At 35.0% G+C, this 25157-nt stretch overlaps 3 protein-coding genes across 4 annotated transcripts; 2 read left to right on the forward strand and 1 right to left on the reverse strand.

The window, feature by feature from the left end:
* Window positions 1-1412: 1412 nt before the first annotated feature.
* Window positions 1413-14226, reverse strand: LOC144293345 (olfactory receptor 5J3-like). Its single transcript, XM_077864432.1, has 3 exons — window positions 14015-14226; window positions 3277-3447; window positions 1413-2572 (listed from the first exon to the last, which is right to left on the reverse strand). Exon 3 carries the CDS (start codon window positions 2547-2549, stop codon window positions 1611-1613), a length of 939 nt encoding a protein of 312 aa, XP_077720558.1. The 5' UTR covers window positions 2550-2572; window positions 3277-3447; window positions 14015-14226; the 3' UTR covers window positions 1413-1610.
* Window positions 7672-13832, forward strand: OR8K5 (olfactory receptor family 8 subfamily K member 5). Of its 2 annotated transcripts, XM_077864433.1 has the most exons (2): window positions 7672-7683; window positions 12903-13832. In XM_077864433.1, exons 1-2 carry the CDS (start codon window positions 7672-7674, stop codon window positions 13830-13832), a joined length of 942 nt encoding a protein of 313 aa, XP_077720559.1. The 2 variants fall into 2 exon arrangements, with proteins under 2 accessions (XP_077720559.1, XP_077720560.1); XM_077864434.1 differs by lacking the exon at window positions 7672-7683 and having other exon boundaries at window positions 12888-13832.
* A 5699-nt stretch (window positions 14227-19925) lies between the features above and the next one.
* OR8K1 (olfactory receptor family 8 subfamily K member 1) lies at window positions 19926-20885 on the forward strand. Its single transcript, XM_077864431.1, has one exon. It carries the CDS (start codon window positions 19926-19928, stop codon window positions 20883-20885), a length of 960 nt encoding a protein of 319 aa, XP_077720557.1.
* The last annotated feature ends 4272 nt before the right edge of the window (window positions 20886-25157 follow it).

The following is a 25157-nucleotide window of genomic DNA, read 5'->3' on the forward strand; positions in this document are numbered from 1 at the left end:
CTTGTGCATGCTCTCTCAAGACAAAAACATTATTCTAGCAAATCTCATTAGCATTACAATGATGAAGATTGTTATTCTATTTGAGACAACACCTTCAAGGAATGTGACTTATATCCCACGTGAATGAACAGCACATTTCCTTGAAATTAACCTACTTTCCTGCCCCATGTCTTACAAAACAAATATGCAAAAATAACTACTTTTACAATAGCTTTGCTGCTGCCATTGTTCATAGGAAAGACAAAAATCACTTGTCCTTTTTTAAATCTTGTCACTCTTTTATTGACTGTTGTCACCATCAGGTATGAACTTACAGATGTAAAACTGTTTAGCTACTTTAAAACTTTTTCACTAGTTTTAAACACCTCAGGTTGTCTCCTCTGATATCCATGGTTAAAAGGCACTTGAAAATAGAGAACATCGTACATAATAGAAATGCTTTTTATTTTTAAAATGTATTATAATATTATTTACAGCATTTTTGGTAACAGATTAGCATTTCTTTTTTTTTTTAGATTTTATTCATTTATTCATGAGAGACACAGAGAGAGAGAGAGGCAGAGACACAGGCAGAGGGAGAAGCAGGCAAGGAGAAAAGCAGGCAGGGAGAGAAGCAGGCTCCATGCAGGGACCCCAACATGGGACTTGATCCTGGGACTTGATCCCGGGACTCCAGGATCACAACCTGAGCAGAGGGCAGGCACCAAACCGCTGAGCCACACAGGGATCCCCCAGATTAGTATTTCTAAAATGGTGGGAAGTAATGAAGTTTCACAATCAAGTAATCCATCATTATAGAACTAAGCCTCTAGGCAGATATTAATATCCATCATGTGATTTTTAGAATGATGGACGTTTTTTTAATCATGAAAGAACATGGACTAGAATCTCGAAGGGAGATATATATGACAAGAATGTTGAATTTTTCCTACTTTAAAATGTAGTCATTTTATACATATATCTATTTAGATAGATTTTGGGGGGGATGGTCAAGCTCATTATTGCAAGCTGAGGATTTTAATAGTATCATTGTCTTGCAACCCATCTTTGTTGCCAAGGTCATTGATATCTAAGAAGAAGAGTTGACAAATAGATACTAGTTGGAAAATACCATTTGGAATAACTCCCTTATTTTTAGTTAACATGGAGATTTACCAATATTTAAAATTTAATGCAAATCTTAAAAGTAAAGGAAAAAATGCATACAATTATCTTAACTTTCTGAGCAAATAATTTTTAAGTATCTTAGAAAAATCCCTAATTCTTTATATCTCCTAAAGTTTATGCATATATTTTCTTTCAGTTTTCCAAATATCAGAAAATTTATAATTCTAGATAGATTGAAAAAATAAATTTTATTGAACTTATTTTATTAAAATTGATGCACATATCAATAGTCAAGTGAGCTGAGATTTAAATTATCTGTTCTCAAATAAAGTTACGAATTAAACCACTTCTACTTCATACCCTTGTTTCCTCATGTGGAAATGAGCATGCAGAATAAAATGGTTTGTACTATACTTAGAAACTAAAGCTAATTGAATTCATGTGAATGTTAGTATGTAGAAAACTGACTGGTGGACTGTTGTAGGGTTAGCAGGGACTTGAAATTAACAAGGGAAATGTGTCATTTCGATGGCCCTTTTGACAGCATCCTTTACCTCTTTGTTCCTCAGACTGTAAATAAGTGGGTTTAACATGGGAATCACTAGTGTATAGAACACAGACACCACCTTCTCCTGCTCCACAGAATACTGGGAACTTGGCTGGATGTAGCTAAAGCTTAAAGTACCATAGAATATGGTCACAGCAGTCAGGTGGGAGGCACACGTGGAGAAGGCTTTCTGTCTGCCTGCTGCTGAGCGGATCCTCAGAATAGCAACAGTAATAAACACGTAGGAAATGATCACAATCAAGAAGGTGGCCATGGCAATGACTCCAGAGAAAGTTAAGAGCAACAATTCATTCATGGTAGTATCAGAACATGACAGTTTTAACAGTGGGGGAACATCACAGAAGAAGTGGCTGACAACATTGGACCCACAGAAGGACAGTCTGCCTAAACTTACTGTGTGTGTCAATGAGTTAATCATTCCACCTATGAATGACCCAATGACCAGCCCTACACATGTTCTCTTAGACATGGCTACACTGTAAAGCAAAGAGTTGACAATGGCCACATAACGGTCATATGCCATCACTGACAACAAGAAGCCTTCTGTGGTAATAAACACCCCAAAAAACAAATGTTGCACAATGCAGGCAGAGAATGAGATGGTTTCCTTCACAACCAAGAAGCTGATCAGCATTTTCGGTGCAATAACAGATGAATAGCAGGCATCCACAAATGAAAGGCAGCTGAGGAAAAAATACATGGGTGTGTGGAGCTTGGGAGTTATTTGGATTATGAAGATCATACCCAGATTCCCCAGCAAGGTAATCGCATAAATCACCAAGAACAACACAAAAAGTATGATTTTCAGGTCAGGGTGGTCTGTCAGTCCCAAAAGAATAAATTCAGTAACAGCTGTGAAATTCTCTTTGGCCATTTGGTAATTCCTTGTCTTGAAATCTGAGATGGAAAAATAAGGAGATTAGAAGGGACAGGACAAAAAAAAAAATAGAAGGGACAGGACAATCTGGTATTTATTAAAGACAAATACAAACATGTATAGAGTTGTGCCCTTGAATTAATCATTATTTTGCTGAACCTAAGTCACTTCATTTATTTATTTGTTTTTAAATATTTTATTTATTTGAGAGAGAGTGAGCATGAGCGGGGGCAAGGGTCAGAGGGAAAGGGACAAGCAGACTTCCCGCTAAGCAGGGAGCCTTATGTGGGGTTCTATCCCAGAACCCAGATATCATGATCTGAGCCCAAGGCAGATGCTTAACCAACTGAGCCACCCATGCACCTCAAAGTCTCCTCATTTATAATAGTAGAAGCTTGATTAGATTCTTGACTTTACTTCAGGGCTACTTATGATTCTATCCCACAAGGAAATATGTGAAAAAGCACCGATGCTCTCAAAAGTTTCAGTTGTCTTCATCATACCTCTATAGGAAGTTGATACCAGCATGAGGAACGATAATGGCAAGTGAAGGGAATTTGCAAAGTTCAATTTAAGCTCTGTTTTCAACTCTTCATTTTTAGATATAAAAGGAGTAAATTATAAGAAGTTCTAAAATCAGTTGTCCTGTTAACTATTTAGTTAACCCACACCAGCACTATGATATAACCAGAGAACTGGCAAAGATTATAAGGCAGGGGTTTACCTTCAAGATGATGCCATGCTCTTGACCTTCAAGATGATGCTCTTAAATTGCATCTCTGGATCTCCTAAATGGGATCTCTGGCCTATTCTGATGCCTCTTGATGAGCAGCACAGAACACCCTTAGTGGAATCATCTTCTCTGAGATCCAGAGCACTGAAAACTACATCTTGCCTAAATAGAACAGTTAGAAGATTTCATAAGTTATCTGAGGCCCAAATGAATAAATTATGTTATTTCTGTTATTAACTTGTCATTATACAAATGCTTACCTACAGATAATGTGTGTAATATTCAATGTACTTAATTACTTGCTATATACATGTATATATAAATATAGGTCTAATTTTATATAAGTTCTCGTACACAATATATAGAGAAAGGATAAAATGTAAAATGTATGTAGCCATGATCATCTATTACTCTCTGGAGCACTTTTTTCATTTCCTCTATATAATGATAAATGTATATGAACATTATGGTTTTCTAAATCCAATTTCCATTAGTTTGGTTATATATACATTTTATTCAGCTTGTATTGTGTTTCTGTAAGAATTAATATATCTGTAATAGAATAGAACTCTCTCCCATATTCTACATTTAATAGTTAAGAGTGTGAGATGCCTGGTTGGCTCAGCGTTGAGTGTCTGCCTTCAGCCCAGGGCGTGATCCTGGTCCTGGGATCCAGTCCCACATCAGGCTCCTTGTGAGAAGCCTGCTTCTCTCTCAGCCTGTGTCTCTGCCTCTCTCTCTGTGTGTCTCATGAATAAATAAATAAAATCTTAAAAAAAAAAGACTTAAGAGTGTATTTTTAGAAGTAAAATAATAAAATTTGGCTTATCTATATTCTATTGACTTATTTTAATTAATATATTTTAGGTAGTACAAAAGAGAAGTGGTTAACATTAACCCAATGATTTACATATGTTGCTATCACATACTGACTTACTGACTTGGGCAAACTCATTTATCATCTTTCAGACTGTATACAATTACACCTATATCACATGATTACTGAAAAAAATAAGAGATATTACAAGCAAAATGCTAAATATTTTAGGCGTATAAGTACTCAAATTATAGATAAGATAGTAAGATATAATAGAAAGATAGATGATAGAGATAGATTCATGGATAGGTAATAGGTGATAGATAAGTAAGTAGATAAGAAATATATTGATAGGCAATCGCTATGTGAGATTTTTTAAAGGAAGATGTGGATGAATATAAATCATGAAAAAAGTACTTTAGTCAACCAATTTACCTTTCCCCAATTTTAAATCTCTTGTTTATTTTATTTAAAATGGTATTTAAATGTAAATGCAATTGAATGGTTTAACATTTCCTTTGATAAATTACTACCCCATAAATTTTCACGATTTCTCATATGCTAATTAGAAACTACCAAAACACTTACCAAATACGTGCAAATAATGTTAACCCCAGACTTTTCAAAACTGAATATAACATTTGTCCATCATATTCTGAACTATCTTATGCAGTAGCTATTCATGTGACTATTTGCATAGAAACTGACATTGAACAAATTTCAATTCTGTGATCTATTCCCCATTCAAATGCTCAATATCTATATATGACTAGTAATCACTATCCTGGACAGAACAAATTATAGAAATGTCCATCACTGCAGAAAGTTGTATTGGTTAGAGTTATGTAACTATCCGACTCATCTTTTCAGAACACCAGTTGAAAAACATTTCCTCAAGGAAGGATTATGTATTGTACACAGGTTTTGTTGTAAACATAGAAATGGCATTTCCAAATGGAATTTAGAAATTCAATTATATCATGTTTTCAGGGATGCCATCCTCTGCAAAATTTAAGGTGATATTAAAGTAGAATGGGATGATAGGATGTGGAGTTAGATGAAATGACCTCTAACACTTTTAACACTCATATGATTCTATTAGATTTAAAACAAATTTTCTGACTAATCAGCTCAATATGAGGAAATTTAAATAAAAAAGAAAAAAATTACAAAATAAATTGAACTTACCAAAAAAAATATTTTAAACCTTTAGCTTTAAAACTTCATTCCCTTTCCCTGGCTTTCCACTCTTTCTTTAGTCAAAAACAATTGAAGTTAATGATTATATGATATACAGAGCTATTACATTAATAGTATGTATCTGAAGATAACCCTAAGTAAAGTAATCGAAATCAAATCTTATCTATTAATGAACAACAAACAGAATAACAAACTAATAAATAGTTTTAACATATTTCATTCTTTTCCTCTAAGAGGACAACTTTGGATACAAGTGTGAATATATGTATATATACACTTTACATGGGCCTCTAAGGAGCTCTAGTATTGCTTCCACATTATAGCATAACTGATGAAACCTTAGGAAACACGGTTTCTCAAGGGACTTTACATTTTCCCATGATTCATATATCTCCCTAACGTGCATAATTAACTAAAATGCTATGAAGAACTTAAGGAAATATCAAACAAAAGATGGGGATATTTTTGAAAATCAGTAAAATATAATAAGAACAATAATGAATATAATCAGTTCAATAAAAAAGTGAATTAACTAAATGATAAATAGATGTTTCTAGACTTGTTACAAACTTCATAAATACAAACTGTATTTAAGATGAGGAAACTGACAAATGTTACTGCTTTAAAAGCAACACATACACACACTAAACAAGCAAATTCTGATGGTGATAAAACACCTATCTCTATTTTCAGTCTAACATGCAGAATGGGTTGGGAAAAATCTTGCTAGAAATCCAGTTTAGAGTTACTGCTTATGATGTAGGGAGGATGTTGGTGATCAGAGCCAACAGTTAAGAAATAATTCTGAAGATGTTTTTGGTGCAAAGAGGTGGTTTTATTAAAACAGGACCCTTGGACAGGAAGAACTGTACTGAGATCATGAGGAGTGGCTGATTATATTTTCTAGTGGGGAGGGGGTTAAGGACAGGTGTTTTGGAAAAAATGTTTTCAGGACCTTGAGAGGGCTAGCTATTGTTAGGAAAAGATCATTTATTACCGGTTAGTAAAAACTCAGTCCTGAGACCTTTCAGAGGTAGATCAGTTGATTATATCCTTAGAAGATGATTGCTAACATATATCTTGGGGGAATAGAGATAAAGGAAGTTTCCAGAGGAATCTTTTTATGTTAAAGTAGACTTATGGGATTATGGGGCGTTGGGATAATGTTAAACTAAGACTACCTTTTGCCCTTAGCAAAATATTAACATCAAGGCAGCTGAGCTCCCAGAGGAAGGTTACTCTGTTTGTTTCAAGAGTTTGTCAATGAACTATAGGTAGTAAGGAAATTTTGTTTCTTTTGCCTTTGCTTCCCACATCACTTACACTCATCAAACTAATATTTACTGTTGGATGATATATTCTAGGCATTACACAGTAGAAATAAGGGGTTATAAAAAATAATGTAATACTCATTTTTAGAAAGTTTGGAGAATAAATACCATCCCAAAGACACTTGCATCAGAATATATAGAAATCTGGAAAATCTGCGAAAAAAGTGGATAATGATCATGGAGGATAATGAGAAGGATGTTAAAAATCAGACTGATAAGGGATAATTGCTAGCATGTGTTTCCTGAGGGCTCTTGTCAATCTGTGTAACTGGAATCTTGGATTTTAATAACTCTGCTCCTGAAAACAACTGGCAAATAGGACAACACATATGTAACAAATGTTTTCAGATATTTGACGAATGGCAGTTCAGGACTATGATCTGAGACAGAAAGGGCAAGTTTACTAATTTCTGACATGGGGCAGTGATTGGGGCACATGGAGGACACATTAGTCAAGTTGAAGTGAAAGCACAAAATCAGATCAGGAAGGGCTGAGGTGCCCAGAATGTGCAAGCTGAGTACTGAGGCTCAGTACTGAGTGCGAAGACCTAAGAAAAGTGATTAAGATGTTAGCATGGAATTTGAGACTTTGAATGACTCTAAAGTATATGTATTTAGGTGAGACCCCATAAGCCCAGATCAGGAGCAACTACCAGGGATCTGTATGATGAAAACTAGTGATTCACCCAGGGTGGGATACATTCAAATTCTGTCAAGCCTTAGTGAGGAAGCTGAATATCTCAGGCTTCCAGTGGAGACAGCAAAAGAGAGAACTTGCCCCAGAGGAAAGGATTCCCTATACTTCTAACAGAGCTCAATATTAAGTCTCAAAACGATTAAGTAGACTTGCAAGTAAATAAAAGTAAATAAACTCCCTGCCAAAATAAAACAACACTGTTTAAAGAAAGATTTAAAAATTTGCCACTCAACTGTAGAATGTTTGTTGTTTAGCATCCAAAGTTCTATTTCAGGGATCCCTGGGTGGCGCAGCAGTTTGGCGCCTGCCTTTGGCCCAGGGCGCGATCCTGGAGACCCGGGATGGAATCCCACGTCGGGCTCCCAGTGCATGGAGCCTGCTTCTCCCTCTGCCTATGTCTCTGCCTCTCTCTCTCTCTCTCTCTGTGACTATCATAAATAAATAAAAATTTAAAAAAAAAGAACATAAACATCTTTAAAAAAAAAAACAAAGTTCTATTTCTCAGCAGGTTGAAGAAGTAGGAAAATGGTATTCATAATCCCAGGAAAAACAAATCATCAGTACTAGACCTAGGAATAACAGATATAGTAGAATTAGCAGAAAGGGACTTTAAAACAGTTGCAAATATTTGCAAGAATTTAAATGCAAATATGTACATTAAAAAGAGAAACAGGAATTATGATTGAGAGCCTGAATGAGTTTCTATGGGCAGGAGGTACTATTAGACATGAATAGTTTGTGTTCACTTTTTTAACAGCAGACTAGACACTGCAGTAAAAGAACTAGTGAATTTGAAAACAGGACAATAGATCTTACTCTTAATGAGATTGCACTAAACATCTAAGGTTGGTGGAAATATCCAAGGTTGATTGGATCTGAGCTCAGGAAACACTGTAGTTGAGCCAGTCATTATACTAACTCATTGCATTACAATAATTGTTACAGATTTGCCATATGAAAGGACAAGGCATGTATATCAGTCATTTAAAGATGAGGGTTTTAATATCAAATCTTCTACTTGTCAACTGTGCGACTTTGAGCAAATCATCTAAGCTTGGTGTCCTCTGAATATAAGAATAGTAATATCTAACTTACTGAAGTTAAATGATATATTTTAACCCAGTGGCCACTAATATATTTGTATGTGAATAATAAATTCAAAGAAAAATCCTTTCTGATTATGATACTATTTTCAAATTTATCCATGATTTTTGGAACTATTCCAATTTTACTGGGATAAGGCCATGTCAAAGTATTTTCCATTGTTACTGTAATCATTGACTGTGCAAATGAGTGCATTTATATCACGTAAGTCTCTGTGGAACTGTACAGAGCATTTATGTTGTTTTGTTCCTTTCCTTAAATTGTCCCTTACAGTTTTTCACTAGGGAATATGTAGGATGTCCTGGATAATTAGTAGGAAACACAAAGCAACTTTTTAAAAATCTCTCAGATGATTTGGGCATCATCATCTGAATGAATTACATATGGCTTTCTCAGGGAGCATCATAAGGAGAAGAGAAGCATAAATTCTCCCAACCCAAAGAAAAAATAAAAGTAATCTAGAAGAAGAAAACCCAATTGTTGAACGGTGAGTGGATAAGACTTGTTCATTTTGATTATCACCTGGGTGTTGGTAATTTCCCATGATTCCTGGCTTCTGACAATGGATGCTATTATGGTCTGTGACAGCTGATTCTTCTTACTACACCACAAAAATTCATTATATTTTTTTTAATTGGAGTTTTCCTGGAATGGAATGGTCTTTTGGGGGCTCTAAATTCTATGAACACCTGGGTGGCTCAGTGATTGAGCATCTGCCTTTGGCTCAGGTCATGATCCTGAAGTCCTGGGATCGAGTGCTGCATCAGGCTCCCCGCAGGGAACCTGCTTCTCCCTCTGCCTATGTCTCTGCCTCTCTCTGTGTGTGTATCTCATGAATAAATAAACAAAATCTTTTTAAAAAAATTATATGAATTGACTAGATGTCATAGATCCATTTGCTTTGTGATAATCAACAGTGGAATTTGGATATTAGAAGTGAGGAGGACATTATCTGAAAAAAAGCATCACTGGTCTCATCAATTAGAAACTATTAAGGTTAGGATTTCTAAGTAAAATACAGAATGCCAAGTTACAAATGACTTTCAGATAAACAACAAATAATTTTTAGTATATGTCTTATGTGATATTTAATAATACTCTTTCAGATAAATATATCCAGAGAAATATTTGAAAAAGAATATTTTAAGATATATATTTCCCATGCAGTATTTTATAAACTACATATAATTTTAATATAAGGACTCACAGTCATGAGCTTGTAGATATTTTAAGTTGTTCATTTGTTTTCTCAACTAGATGCTTACTACTTGTTCATTTGTGCAGAATGGGCTTTACAAACTGATTGAGTAGCCTGGCAAAATATAGAATGACTTCTAAGAGTTATGGAGAAAGCTCAGAACCTCATTTAACTCCTTACTAATATTACCATGTCTAAAGATTGAAAAGTCATCCCTTTGCATATGTTTTATATACTGCCTTCTCTAATGGAAGTATTTAAAACATTTACATCATGATGTTCAAAACTCTCCAGAAATCCATTTCAACATAAGAAGAATGGACAGGGCATTAATATCTATTTAAAATCTTGATAGTAATTCTTTTGATAAATACTCAGAAGTAGGGTTCCTAGATCACATGGAGAATTACTAATCAACAGGTAGAAAGTTCCAGTTAACACAAGATGAATAAGATGTAGAGATGTGTTATACAACATTGTGCCTATAGTTAGCAATACTCTATTGTACATTTAAACACCTTTTAATGAGGTAGATCTCTTGTGAAATATTCTTACCATAATAAAATAAAAATTAATATGAAAAAAAGAATAGGCAGGGTAAAAGAATCCAGAAGTCTTCAGAGGGAGGTAATAACTGATACCGAAAAGGGAAATGAAATCAACAAACACTAGAATAATTATTAGCAATATATTAAAGACTTCAAAGTGTTAGGACCAGTACTGGGATTCTGAATCCCTTTGTTGGCTCAGGGCATTTTTCATTCTGCAGGAATATCCATCCTAGCATCTCCTGCAACACTTGGTGCTTATTTGTGAAAAACAAAATGCCCTGAAAGGAAGGTGGGACCCAGTGGAAAAACAGCAGACAGTATCTGTCAAAATGGGGTAGAAGTGGCTCACCAATCTCCAGTATTCCCTCACTTCTCCGTCCCCATTCCTGGAATCAAATTGGCTCACTTGACACTAAAAACTAGCAGATTCTGAGAGTTCTGACAACTGCCACCAAGTAGCTTCAGGCTCTAGCTGACCTTGTGGTAGGCTCCCGGGAGTTCCCTTTGATTGGCAGAAGTGTGTACATTGACTCATTCGGACTGACCTTTGTGCAGGCTAAAGCTAGACATCTCATTACATTATAGTAATTCTATTCTTTTTATCTGTTCAACTCCAATTATTTCTCTAGTGGAAAGTCATGCTTACAGAGTTCCATGTGTTCACTGAGAAACTGAGTGTGAAAGGAAGGAATCCAGGTGGGTTAAGCTAAAGCAGTTTCACTGTCTTCAATCACTTTGTTTTATTGACTTCCTGTGTAAATTTTATGAAATGATAAAGGAAAGACATCACTGAAAGTTTTGCAAATGACAGTGCTATACTCACACTATACCATTTTACAGTTCAAGAAATAAGCTAATAAGTGCTCAAATAAATATGTTAAATGCTTCATCATATCCACAGTGGAAGGATTAATCTATGAATATAAATAATCATAGTAGAGGAAATATAGTATATAAAATTCAATATTCAAAATTCCTGAATATTAATATAAACTGTATATTTTAGCAGGAAGGGATCCCAGTCTGTTTTTTTTTTTTTTTTAAGATTTATTTATTGGAGTGCCTGGGCGGCTCAGGCAGTTAAATGTTTGCCTTTGGCTCAGGTCATGATTCCAATCATGATCCCAGGGTCCTGGGATAGAGCCCTACCTCCTGGCTCCCTGCTCAGAGGGGACATGCTTCTTTCTCTTCCTCTGCCCTTTGCCCCACTCATGCACATATGTGTGTTCACGCTATCTCAGTCAAATAAATAGATAAAATAATTAAAAAAAAAAAAACACCTTATTTGGTATGCCTGGGTGGCTCAGTGGTTGAGTGCCTGCCTTCAGCTCAGGGTGTGATCCCAGAGTTGTGGGATGGAGTCCCACATCGGGTTCCTGCATGGAGCCTGCTTCTCCTTCTGCCTATGTCTCTGCCTCTCTGTGTCTCTCATGAATAAATAAACAAATGAATCTTTAAAAAATAAAAAAAGAATAAAATTAAAAAGACTTATTTATTTATTTGACGAGGGGGGATGAGCAGAGGAAGAAGGAGAGAGAGTCTTAAGCAGACCCCTGCTGAGCCCAGAGCCTGACACTGGGCCAGATTTCATGACCCCGAGATGACAACCTAAACCAAAACTGAGAGCCAGATGCTTAATCAAATTCACCACCGGGCACCCCAGGAATGGATCTAAATCTTCTGCATTTTGAAGCTTATAGTAATTTGAGATTTTGTTTTATTTTTTTAAAAGGAAATAAAAATGATACATGTAAGTTGTAATATAAATGTAAATATTTACTTAGAGTGGAAAAGTAATCTTAAAAGTTTAGTTGTAAACAAATTAATAGTCAAAAGCATCATAAAATCTATCAATATGCTTTTATTAATGAAATTCTATATATATCTCAGTCTTTTGGGTGGTAGAGGTGTTCTTAGAAGCTGTTCTTACACCAGAATGGATAACACTATTCTGTGATAAATATCGTTGATTTTTGAAACATATAGATATACTCACTAACCATCAAATAAAGTATTATTTACTCAATCTCCCCTTAAATGGATCCCACAAATTCCTGCAGACATGCCAATGCAACTTGATATTAGCTGAAGTACGATGTAGCAGAGGTTGGAATGGAGAGAGAAAGTGGGCTTAATTGACCAAGGCGAAAATATTTTACATTTTTAACTTTTATAAAGGTATATCACTTTATTAGTCATTGTTAAGTCCCCACCCAGGGGAAAATGCTAATGAGGAAACTTAAATCTCAAACTTCATTAGCTCCATATGACTTCTGCTTCTTTCTTTAAGAATATCAAAATGTCACTGGAATTCTCATACAAAATTGGAAGTGTACTAAAGAAAAATTGTGATATAATTGCGTAGATGAAATAGTCAAATAAATCTATATCAGTGTTATTTTAAAATCGGTGGGTATAAAAATATATATAAATAAATAAACAAATAAAATAAAATCGGTGGGTATGCTGACTCTATTTAGAGTTTAATCATCCATATCAGTGCATGGGTTTCATATGGATCCTTCCTGCTGAGAAGTAAAAGATTCTATCATTTATTTTAGTTCGAAATCAGATGTGGGATTTATTTTTCTATCCCTATTACAAAGAAAAATCTACATTCTGTCTACAAATATTATAATTTGTTTAAATGATACTACAAGAAAGCTGATAGCAACCTGTTTCTTCCCAGAATAGCTAACTGGACTCAATGGGTCAACAGAACCTAACGTCAGTGACTGAGTTCATTCTGATGGGAGTCACACGGCAGCCTGAGCTTCAAGTTCCCCTTTTTGGGGTCTTCCTCATCATCTACATGATCACAGTGGTGGGAAATTTGGGCATGATCACCTTGATCCAGGTGGACTCCCGCCTCCATACACCTATGTATTTTTTTATCAAACACCTGGCTTTCATTGACCTTGGTAATTCTACTGTCATCTGTCCCAAGATGCTGGTAAATTTTGTTGTGGACCAAAATATCATTTCTTATTATGCATGTGCCACACAGTTGGCTTTCTTCCTTATGTTCATTATCAGTGAATTTTTCATCTTGTCAGCTATGGCCTATGACCGCTATTTGGCCATCTGTAACCCTTTGCTCTACAACGTTATTATGTCCCAGAGACTTTGCTACATGCTGGTGGGCATTCCATACCTCTACAGTACCTTTCAGGCTCTACTGTTCACTATTAAGATTTTCACACTGACCTTCTGTGGATCTAATGTTATCAATCATTTCTATTGTGATGATGTTCCCTTGTTACTTATACTCTGCTCAAATGCACAAGAAATAGGATTGTTGATCATACTATTTTCAGCATTGAATTTGATCTCTTCTCTCCTGGTAGTCCTAGTGTCCTACATACTAATTCTGACATGCATATTTCAAATCCATTCTACAGAGAGCAGGAAAAAAGCTTTCTCCACATGTGGTTCTCATCTGACAGTGGTAGTTGTATTCTATGGGTCTCTGCTATTTATGTACATGCAGCCCAAATCTGCCCATTCTTTTGAAACTGACAAAATGGCCTCCGTATTTTACACTTTAGTGATCCCCATGCTTAACCCCTTAATCTACAGCCTAAGGAACAAAGAGGTAAAAAATGCTTTCCGCAGGTTCTTTAATAATCAATGCAAACTTCGTATCTAATATTCTATGGAATATTGTTCTAATAAACTATGATAAAGGCAAATGTCACTTAATAATCTATCTAATCAATATAATTACATACTTTGTGGCTCCAGAACAAAGACAATGCACAAATTGTTTCTCTTAGATTTAACCAATATATTTATATATATTTAATTTGGATCTTAATTAAATGAACTTACCCAAAACATTCCTTGCCTTTGGTTCAAAGTTTCTTTTAGTTATCCCATTGGACCTCACATTTGTCCAACTGAAATTCTTTATTAAATACAGCATCAGTAAACCAAGTGTGTATTTGTTTCTGTCAGTTTTGTTGTTGTTGTTGTTGTATTTATTTTTATTTTTTGGTTGGGAGGATGTAGGTATCTTCTGAATCTTGTTTTCACTGCATTTTCTGAACCCACAACAAGGTATAAACAAAGTGAGTCTCCTGCAGATAATGTATAGTGGTATCATAATATTTTAATCCATTCTGTCAATCCCTACCTTTGGATAATTTAACTTATTTACATTTAAAGTAATTACATTAAAAGGTCTTCTTGAGTTTGTGGCTCAACACTAACTTGGGCATGCCTACAGTGAAAAACCACAAGGTGGTTAAAAGAAGAAGCATGGAATTGTAAACTGAACAATTCCAGAGTTCACACAGGGCACGAAGACATGAGAAAACTAGAGTGTAGAGCCCATGTTCAACACGCAAGCATCCAATAGAAGTCTCAGAGGTAAAAGCTGCTTTAGATTCCTACTCACATAGTTTGAAAATAAGTGTCAAAAAGTCAGGTAATCCTTGTTTATAACATTATTAACATTGTTTAACATGGTTTATAACTTAATAATATCTTAGGAAGACAAAAAAATTATACTACTCATTAATATAAAATTCACAATATTCAGTATCCAATCACAAATACTGAACATATATGAAGGCAGAAATAAATGACCTCACCAGGAGATGATTTAAATAGGTCCTGAAATGACAGTGATGATAGAATTATTAGGCAAGGATTTAAAACATATTATAAATATGTCCAATATACTGAATGATTGGATAAAAGCACTCACATTTTGAGGACACAAATAAAACATTTTTAAATGACCAAATGGAACTTCTATAAATAAAAATACAATATTAGATGCAAACAAATATATATTGGATGAGAGTAACAGGAGCTGAAAAAAAATGACAACTACACTTTTTTTGACTTTAATAATATATTTTATTTAACCCTATATATCCAAAATACAATTTCAATATATAATTGAATGGAAAATGTTAACAAAATAGTTTCCATTTTCTTTCTTTTTGTGCTAAGTCTTCAAAATTGAATACTTTACACTTAGAGAACATTCCAGTTTTCACAGGAACATTTAGTTTTCAGGGGAAATCCTTAATCTGTATTTTGATCTTATAAAATTTATAGTTGAGGAGCACCTGAGTGGCTCAGTTTGTTAAGTGTCCAATTCTTGATTTTGGCTCAGGTTGTGATCTCAGGATCATGAGTTCAAGCCCAACTTTGGGCTCTGCACTCAGCAGGGAGTCTGCTTGAGATTCTCTCTCTCTCCCTCCCCTCTGCACTTCCCCCACTCACATGCCTGCTCTTTCTCTCCCAAATAAATAAATAAATCTTAAAAATAAATAAATAACAAAATTTATAGTTGAAAAGGAGATTCACATACCTAAGATGCTTCGAACATACTAAAATTTTTCTCAATTACTGAGGAAATTATTACTTTTTAAGTTTAGAGTAATTAAAAGAAAATAAAATATCAGGTCCTCAGAAGCACTAGTTACATATGGCTAATAGCTACTATCCTGAAAAGAGCCTCTTTCTAGATTAGCATTCTGTGAGTGGAAATTCTATATGTATTAAAATGAAGAGAATGAATACAAACATTTCAGGTGAACCTACCTAGTAAGAGTGGAATTAAATGATTTATTGAGAATGACAGATCACAATTAGGGTAATGGGGGCACAGGAGGGTCAGTGCCAGTCCAGCCTCCAACTCTAGTAGGAGCCTGATGGGTTTGCCCTCATATCAAGGGACAGGGAGCTCCCTCACTCCAACATGGTATCTCAGCATAACATGGACTATGGTTGAAGAGTATGATTACTGGCTCCACTTGTCCCATTGATTGTGTCTTCTCTTAACTCTGTCATCCTAACTTCTATTCCCAGTTCCCCAAAAAATCTGAGTGTAGAGAGCAAAATGTACTCTCTCATGTAAAGCAGGAGCCTTTGTCAAGCAAGGGCCTGTGTCAAGCAATGATGCAAGCAGTTAAGGTACTGCACCTAGGAGATATCACCAGGACCAGCATCAGCTGACACCCCAGTGGTTAAGTGACAACTACACTTAAATATATCACAATAGAGGCTATCCCAATGAAGCCAGAGAGAAAACAAAAGTTGGATAAATACTATGAAAATAGTCGAAGTGATCTGTAGAACAGTAACAAGCTGCACACTATATATTTAAATGTAGGTCCAAGTAGGAAAAAAAAAAAAAAAAAGAGTATGTGAAGCAGAAACCCCACTGCAAGAAATGTTGGCTGCAGATTTTTTTCCAAATTAATTTAAAAACAACAATGATATGTATATGTTTATATATAAGTATGTATATATATGTATGTATACATACACACATATATGATATAAAAGTTAAAATTATTCTAAGCAGGAAATTATACCAATATCACATTCAAATTTGATAGAGAAATCCTTAAACCAATGATAGAGAAATCCTTGATAAACCAATGATAGAGAAATCCTTAAAAAGAGATAGAGAGGGGATCCCTGGGTGGCGCAGTGGTTTGGCACCTGCCTTTGGCCCAGGGCGCAATCCTGGAGACCCGGGATCGAATCCCACGTCGGGCTCCCAGTGCATGGAGCCTGCTTCTCCCTCTGCCTGTGTCTCTGCCTCTCTCTCTCTCTGTGTGACTATCATAAAAAAAAAATTAAAAAGAGATAGAGATTGTCAGCCCTGGCAGCTCAGAGGTTTAGCTCTGCCTTCGGCCCAGGGCTGATCCTGGGGTCCTGTGATTGAGTCCTGGGCAGGCTTCCTGCATGGAGCCTGCTTCTCCCTCCACCTGTGTTTCTGCCTCTCTCCTGTCTCTCTCTCTCTTTCTGTCTCTCATGAATTAATTAATGGATAAAATCTTTAAAAAAAGAGAGAGAGAGATGAAAGATATTTTGTGAACAAAGAAAAGATTTACCACGGATACACTGGCAGCAACAATACAAATCATAAAACATTGTCTTATATCAATTTATTGTCCAGTAAAAGTATCTTTGGATAATGGATGCTGTATAACCAAAATTGCATAATCTATTTCTAGAAAGTCATTCTTTCATTTACTCATGGATTTTGTGTGTATGTGTGTATGTGTGTGCTTGTGTATGTGAGAGAAATATACCCATATGTGCATGATATTGTATAACTAAGATGCTAACTGAAGCATATTTATGATTTCCAGGGTCTAGTGATACTGTACAATTTATTTATTCAGTTAGACACAGGCACAAAATACTTTTTAATTTTTCTCAATGGGACCTTCTAAGAATTAACAGACTCATGATACTCTCCCTCAAGTAATTACATGCATTTTTTTTTATTCTGGGGTCAGATTAAAATTTTAACAAAATGAGTCTCAAGGGGGTAGGAAAGTGTTTAAATACATCCTGCAGCAACCAGTGAAGATTAAAACAAAAGTCATAGTAGATTCTCTAGTAAGGTAAGTAGAAAACACTGCCCTTTGAAAATGTCAGTGTATAGCTTAAGCTGGTTATCGTCAAAGTCTCAATGGGCACTATGCTCTGCAAAACTTTCTTCCTTTGCAATAGACTTTTCTGTCAGTAATAGGATTCGTGTATAGGAGAGACCTGTTCTGTACTCTCTGGTACTCTGAGCTGTGCTTCTCAGACCACCTTTGTTTTCATATAACTTACTGCCTCTGTTCTCTATTTTAACAGGAATCTTTGTGTATCCTTATTTACCTTATTTTTTTCCTGTTCCACTTTTCATTTCCTATTGACTCAGGGTGACCTTAATAGAAAGAAAGACTGTTATTATCTATATGAGAATATATTCTGAAGACAGAATAACTTTTTTGAATTTTGACTCCACTACTTACTGAGTAACCTTGGTTAAGTCATTTTTTTTTTTTTTTTACTTTCAAATGGATATGGTCATACTCTATACTTCCTAGAGGTATTGTGTGCATCATATGAGTTAATGTATGTAAATTGCTCAGACAAGTGTCCAGCACATAGTGAATTCTCTATCAATGCTTCATATTTATCCAAATTCTTCTCACCAAGCCTCTTTAGATTAATTTCCATGGAGAATTAATAAAAAAATTGGAATGGCCAAATCCTTTTAGTACAAAAGAAATGTATGTTTGGAAGAACATTAGAAAAAGTGATTCAGGGGCATCTGAGTGGCTCAGTTGGTTAACTGTCTGCCTTTGGCTCAGGTCATGATCTTAGGGGTCCTAGGATTGAGCCCTGTATTGGACTTCCTGCTGAGCAGGAAACCTGCATCTCCCTCTCCTGCTGCTCCTGCTCTCTGTCACTATCTCTGTCTCTCTCAAATAAATAAATAAAATCTTTAAAAAGAAAATAAAATGTGATTTAATAGGCAAAAATACCAATATGGCAAATGTGTACAAAATATTAATAACAAATCTCTGAGATTAACAAATCACACCACTAGTCTTTTTACTGGGTAAATGAACTGAGCAACATTACGGTGAGAATATTGAAATATATATTTAAATTTTTTTTTAATTTTTTTTTATTTATTATTTATGATAGTCACAGAGAGAGAGAGGCAGAGACACAGGCAGAGGGAGAAGCAGGCTCCATGCACCGGGAGCCCGACGTGGGATTCCATCCTGGATCTCCAGGATCGTGCCCTGGGCCAAAGGCAGGCGCCAAACCACTGCGCCACCCAGGGATCCCTGAAATATATATTTAAAGTCAGAGTTTTCCTGAATACCACCTTATGCATCACTCCACCAACCATTAGAAAGTTTTTTTTTTTAATATCTTCCCACATTAAACAGGTATGATCATTGTCAATAAGGTAAGGTTTATGGTTTCAGTGTAGATATTTGTTCTCTTTGCTTCAAAATTTTAAAAAGCTGACCTATAATACATCTTTTGATATACTTAAAGCATCTGTGGGTCCAAAAAACAGGTCACTGTATCAAAACAATCATTTAAAAGTATTTTTCCACTTTGAAGAATACTTGAGCAAAGTTTCCATCACTGCACGCTGTGTGTCGGTCTCATTCTATCACAGGGGTGTCATCAGCTAGGAATATCAGTGGGCCCATGCTACTCTTGGTCTCAGAGGGCTTGGAGGACCTGGATTTCTGCCTTTATTGGGATCAAGGGTGAAAGGTCTAGAGTTTTGTTAGTTTGCTCTTTATTGGTGCATTTTAAAATAGGAGCAGGAATTAAAGCTTGGGAAGAGAAATGCAGGGTCTCTCCAATAGTCAGCTCTCTAGGTCACCCAGGGCTTTCCAAAATATACAGAGACCTCATGGGCAGAGTGGCCTGACTCTTTACCTAATTGTGTAGCTAGCAATATGCTTATTTGAGGTGGATGTTTTTGAAATTGATGCATTGGCAATGAAAAGCTTAATCTCAGGGATTTATATTACAATAAAAAAAGCTGATTGTCAGGCATTAACACTACAATGTGAGTGTAGATGTTTGTAGTTTGAGCCTAATGGTAAGAGGAGTCTCCATTTACATTTTATGATAAAGTATATCTGTATCTGGGTGCCAGGTGGCTCAGTCAGCTAACTGTCTGATGCTTAATTTTGGCTCAAATCATGATCTCAGGGTCCTGGGATTGAGCCCAGCATGGGGATCCACATTCAGTGCACAAAGTCTGCTTTAGATTCATTCTCTCTCTCTCTCAATCTCTCTCTCTCTCTCTCTCCTCCCTTAAAAATAAATAAATAAATAAATAAATAAATTCTAAAAAAAAGCATATTTGTATTTCATGCATAATATTTTAAATTCTCTTAGAAGATAGCATCCCCAATATAATATAGTGCTTTTATACCTTACACAGCTTACCAAGATGAACCATATGGATAAACAGAATTATACTGCAGTGAGTGAGGTGACTGAATTTATTCTCATGGGAATCACCAAAAACCCTCGACTTCAAGCACCCCTCTTTGGAATCTTCTTCATCATATACTTGGTCACGGTGACAGGCAATCTGGGCATAATTATCTTGACCCATTTGGACTCCAGGCTACAGACTCCGATGTACTTTTTCCTTAGACATTTGTCAATTACTGATCTTGGTTACTCTACTGTCATTGGCCCAAAAATGATGGCAAATTTTGTGGTGCACAAAAATACAATCTCCTACCATTGGTGTGCCACCCAGCTGGCAGTCTTTGAGATTTTCATCATCACTGAACTGTTTATTCTTTCAGCAATGGCCTATGATCGCTATGTAGCCATCTGCAAACCTCTTTTGTATGCGGTCATCATGGCAGAGAAGGTACGTTGGGCGCTGGTCCTTGTTCCCTATCTCTACAGCATATTTGTGTCTCTTTTTCTCACAATTAAGTTATTTAAACTGTCCTTCTGTGGATCTAACATTATCAGTTATTTTTACTGTGACTGCCTTCCTCTCATATCCCTGCTCTGTTCTGACACACATGAGTTAGAATTGATCATTTTAATTTTTTCAGGCTGTAATTTGCTCTCTTCTCTCTTGATTGTTCTTGTATCCTATATATTTATTCTTGTGGCCATTATCAGAATGAACTCAACTGAAGGGAGATACAAAGCCTTCTCCACCTGTAGCTCCCATCTGACAGTGGTGACTGTGTTCTACGGGACATTACTGTTTATTTACCTGCAACCCAAATCCAGCCATACATTTGATATTGATAAAATGGCTTCTGTGTTTTATACTCTGGTGATCCCTATGCTGAATCCATTGATCTACAGCTTAAGGAACAAAGAAGTAAAAGGTGCTCTGAAGAGAACTTTAACCAATGGGTGCAAAATCCCCACTTAGTCTCTTCCTTTTCAGTTGCAAAGTTAGATCCAAAAATCTTTCTTTAATACTCCATTAGTCCAACTATAGCATCAAAAGGTAGCAATGTTTTACCTGAGTGTTTCTTTCATTTTCTGGATAAAATAGTTCCTCTTGTATCTCCCTATACTCTTCTCCACTTCAGTTGAATAAATGAATAAATATTGTAGACAGATAGTTTAACTCTCAAGTGATATTAAAGGTCATATTGGAGCCTATAAGCAAATCATATTGAATTTGGGCTTGTAGAGGTTAAAAAGAAAAAAACCTTAGTCAAAATTGAATAGAATTAATCAGAGTAATGTATATTTTATAGCAGTCACTTCATATTAACAATAAATAAGATTGTATCATGAAGAATGTGTAGGCTAGCCAGGAGGCAAGTAAGTAAGTAAATGTGTGATTATAACAGAACTTGAACAAATTGTTTCAAGAATCTAGGCTAAATGGGAAATAAAGTATATTACCTCAGAATGAAATGTTCAATTGGATTGAGTTTATATTTTCTACCTCAAGGATACAGTGGTCATTTGGGAAGATTTTTTCATTAAGAGTATGAGAAAAATATTGACTGATTATGCATCCCTCTGGACAGATCCTCAAACTATATAGCTAACTTTGATTTATGACAGCCTGATGATAAGCTGATTTATGATTGCCAAAATCAAGATAAAGGAATTATTGGTCATCTATCAGAATGACATCAACATTTTGAAAAATCTATAGCAGTAATAGCAAAGATTAAAGATAAATGAGACATTAATGTCTATTTCTTCTCCTCCATCAGACTGTATATACAGTGACAATATTTTGCTTGGACTATTGCTAACACAAGGCTTCATTCACATTGTGCACTCACTCAGCAAATGAATGGATTCTTAATATCTTAGTCTTCTCCTTGTTGTTTAATGGGCATTTTTTAGATTTTAAAAATATATACACTACCTCAATAGTGTATGTTTCAATTTCCTTAGAAATTCAAAGTTGAAACTGGGGAATTAAGTCAAATATAAACTGTTGCCTCCATGTCCCAAATTCATGTATATTACTTATTTTTTTCCCTTCTTGTATTGTAGTATATTAACAGAGTTGATCTTAAGTGTTCTCACCACAAATAGAAAAATTAACTATGTAAGGTAATAGATATGTTAATTACCCTGATTGTGGTAATCATTTCATAATGATAATTTTGTAACATACACATATATCATTGTTGTACACCTTAATTATATCCATTTTTTTTTAATTATATCCATTTTTATTTAGCAATTGTAACCTCAATAAAGCTTTTTTTTTATTTTTAAAAGTCAAAATTAAACATGACTACAATAAAACATAAATGAAACACAATAAAAGAAATAGAAAGTTGTATTCTCTGATCATATCAATTTTGTTTACCATGTTGGTTTTGGATTCTGTCCTAAGCATATGTTATTATGAATAAATTTTATTTTCTAGAATAACCTTTTATATTATACTACACAGTCCTTTTTAGTCATATATGTTTTTCTTTCCCAAATTCTATTATTTCCGTTGCTATCCACAAACCAAAAGTAAAGTCAAATAATATTAATAGCATTCTTCTATATCATCCATTATAAAAGGGCTTTACAGAAATAATAATGCACCATACCCCTGCAACTTATTTTTCTTACTTGAGAATTTATCATTAGCATCATTCTTGGTCAATAAACATTAGATATCATTTTTAACATAAGCCTACAAATATGTGGTATCCATCAATCACTATGTTTGCCATCCCTTGATTGATAGACACTTAATTGTTTGCCTCTTTTTATTTCTGTGGGGTATACATCAATCACTCTGTATGTGCCATCCCTTGATTAATGGGCACTTGATTGCTTGCAGCTTTTTATTTCTTTCACCATTATTAAAACAAGAGCATAATAAACAGCTTTATACTTATGACATACATACTCTTGCTTTTTATTTCTAAAATAAATGTAAGAGTTCTTTCACGTTCCAATGATATATTGGTAGATGTTTTATAAACATGCATAAATATTTGAAATAAAAAAGAAAATACAGAAGAAAAGTGTTATGCATTGTAATTTTTCCCAAGTAGTATTTTTATTCTATTATTTCTTAAGAAGGGACATTAATATTTAGTGACATATCATTTTCATTGTGCAATTGTATAATGAAGTTGCAAAATGTCAACAATAGATGATTGTAGGCATCAGCTGATAATCAGGTGATTATTATAAGCAGATGATATCATGAGCTATTTGAAAGTTTAGATGCAACATGAATGGTTCTAAAATATTACCGTCTTTTCTACAGGAAACTTATCATGTTCTTGACTTCATTGGATACAGCCTTTGTCCTTAATCACCATGAAGTACATATTCTCATCATAATTATAATGATAAATAGTTTAGAAATAATGCTATCAACCTACATGAAAAACCTTTAGTATTTGTATACTCTCAAACCTTTTCCCAGAGTTAGAACTTTTAGTTTTCCTCAATGTATTTTCAGTGCATATCTAATTAATGGTTTCATGCATTCAATATTTTAGCTTGGAAATTGGGATTTATTTAAATCAATTATTAAATGACAATAATTACAAGGCCCTAATGAATCAATTGAAAAACTCACCCTCCAATTATTTTGAAAAGTCCTTGAGATTGATTTCCTACATGGACTGCACATTGATTTCTTGAATCCCTTTCCTATTACTTTGGTTTTCAAAAAACAGCACAATATACCACTTCTTGAAGGGATTTTCTCAAACACTTCAAATTTCTCAGTGTAACAGAAAGCCATTAATTCTAGCTTTAACAAGCTGGGGAGAGTTGATGGAAAAAGAAGAATGTGGGGCACCTAGGTGGCTCATAAGTTACGTGCCTGAATCTTGATTTCAGCTGAGGTTGTGATTCAGGGTAATGAGATCAAGTCCCACATCAGGCTCTGTATTAAGTGTGGAGCCTACCTAAGATTCTCTCTCTCTCTCCCTCTGTCCCTCTCTCTATGCTCTCTCTCTCCCTCTTTCTCTTAAAAAAAAAAAAAAATATACCTCTCTTAATATGTCATCCTAAGCATCCAATTGGTTCATCTTTTAACTTACCATCATAGGGTTGAGACCAAAGTACAGCTTCTAACAGGACTCAGTGTTAAGGTAGGGATCAGATTTTAATATGAAAATAGTTTAGTAACTGCTAACAAATGTGACTCTTTTCAGAGTAGAAAGTTCTAAGCCTAACCTCATGATATACAAATTAGGTACCTCATGTCTGGCTTTAAGTCTGCTTCTATACAGCACAGAAAAGATCCAGAATAGCTAAAACAATTTTTAAAAAGGAACAAATTGGGAACATACAATATTGACTGAATGACCAACTATAGGGGCACCTGGGTGACTCAGTGGTTGAGCGTTTGGCTCAGGTTGTGATCTGAGGAGAGACTGGGGAGACTGCCTCTCACCCCGCCTATGTCTCTGCCTCTCTCTCTGTGTTTCTCATGAATAAATAATTTTTTTAAAAGAAAAGACAACTATAAACCTAAATCTAGAGAATAGAGAACCCCAAACACATGGACATATGTATGTTCAATTATCAGCTAAAAAGCTAAAGAAATTTAATAAGATTTATATATATCTTCCACAAATTAATAACAAGAGTCAAATAAACTAATAAAAATGGAGAAAAGGATCAGAAAAGACAGTGTGCAGAAGATGTATGAAAGCTCGATACACATGTCAAAAGACCAACATCGTTAGTCACCCAGGAAATGAAATTAAATAACTATGAGCTACCACTTGTCACCCATTAGCATGGATAAAATTTAAAATACTAGATTGCCAAGGGCAAAGAATCATATCATCTGCTATGTTCAGTTCCTGAAATCATCACACATTGCTGATTGGTGTGTACAGAGGAACTTCACTTTGGAAAACAGTCTGGCAGTTTTAAGTAAAGTTAAATATGTCACTACCATATGTCCCAAGAATTGCCCTCCTCAATGCTTACCCAAGAGGAATGAAAAGATGTCCAGAAAAATATATGTGTGTATATTAATGCCACGGATTACTTTAGTTATGACAGCACAAAATGGAAATGTTTCAGTTGTCCATCAATAGATAAAAAAACAATTGTAGTAAATACATAGAATGGGGTCTGACTCACCAGTAAAATGGTCTAAGTTGTCCATGAATTCAACAGAGTGAATAAATTTCAATAGCATTAAATCAACAAAACAAACCAGACACAAACATACTATCTTATTCCATTT

Source organism: Canis aureus, chromosome 21, assembly GCF_053574225.1.
Source record: "Canis aureus isolate CA01 chromosome 21, VMU_Caureus_v.1.0, whole genome shotgun sequence".
Classification (NCBI taxonomy): Eukaryota; Metazoa; Chordata; class Mammalia; order Carnivora; family Canidae; genus Canis; species Canis aureus.

Bases quoted from the DNA above. Each gene is read 5' to 3' on its own strand.
- LOC144293345 (XM_077864432.1), bottom strand. From the start codon at position 2,549: ATGGCCAAAGAGAATTTCACAGCTGTTACTGAATTTATTCTTTTGGGA.
- OR8K1 (XM_077864431.1), top strand. From the start codon at position 19,926: ATGAACCATATGGATAAACAGAATTATACTGCAGTGAGTGAGGTGACT.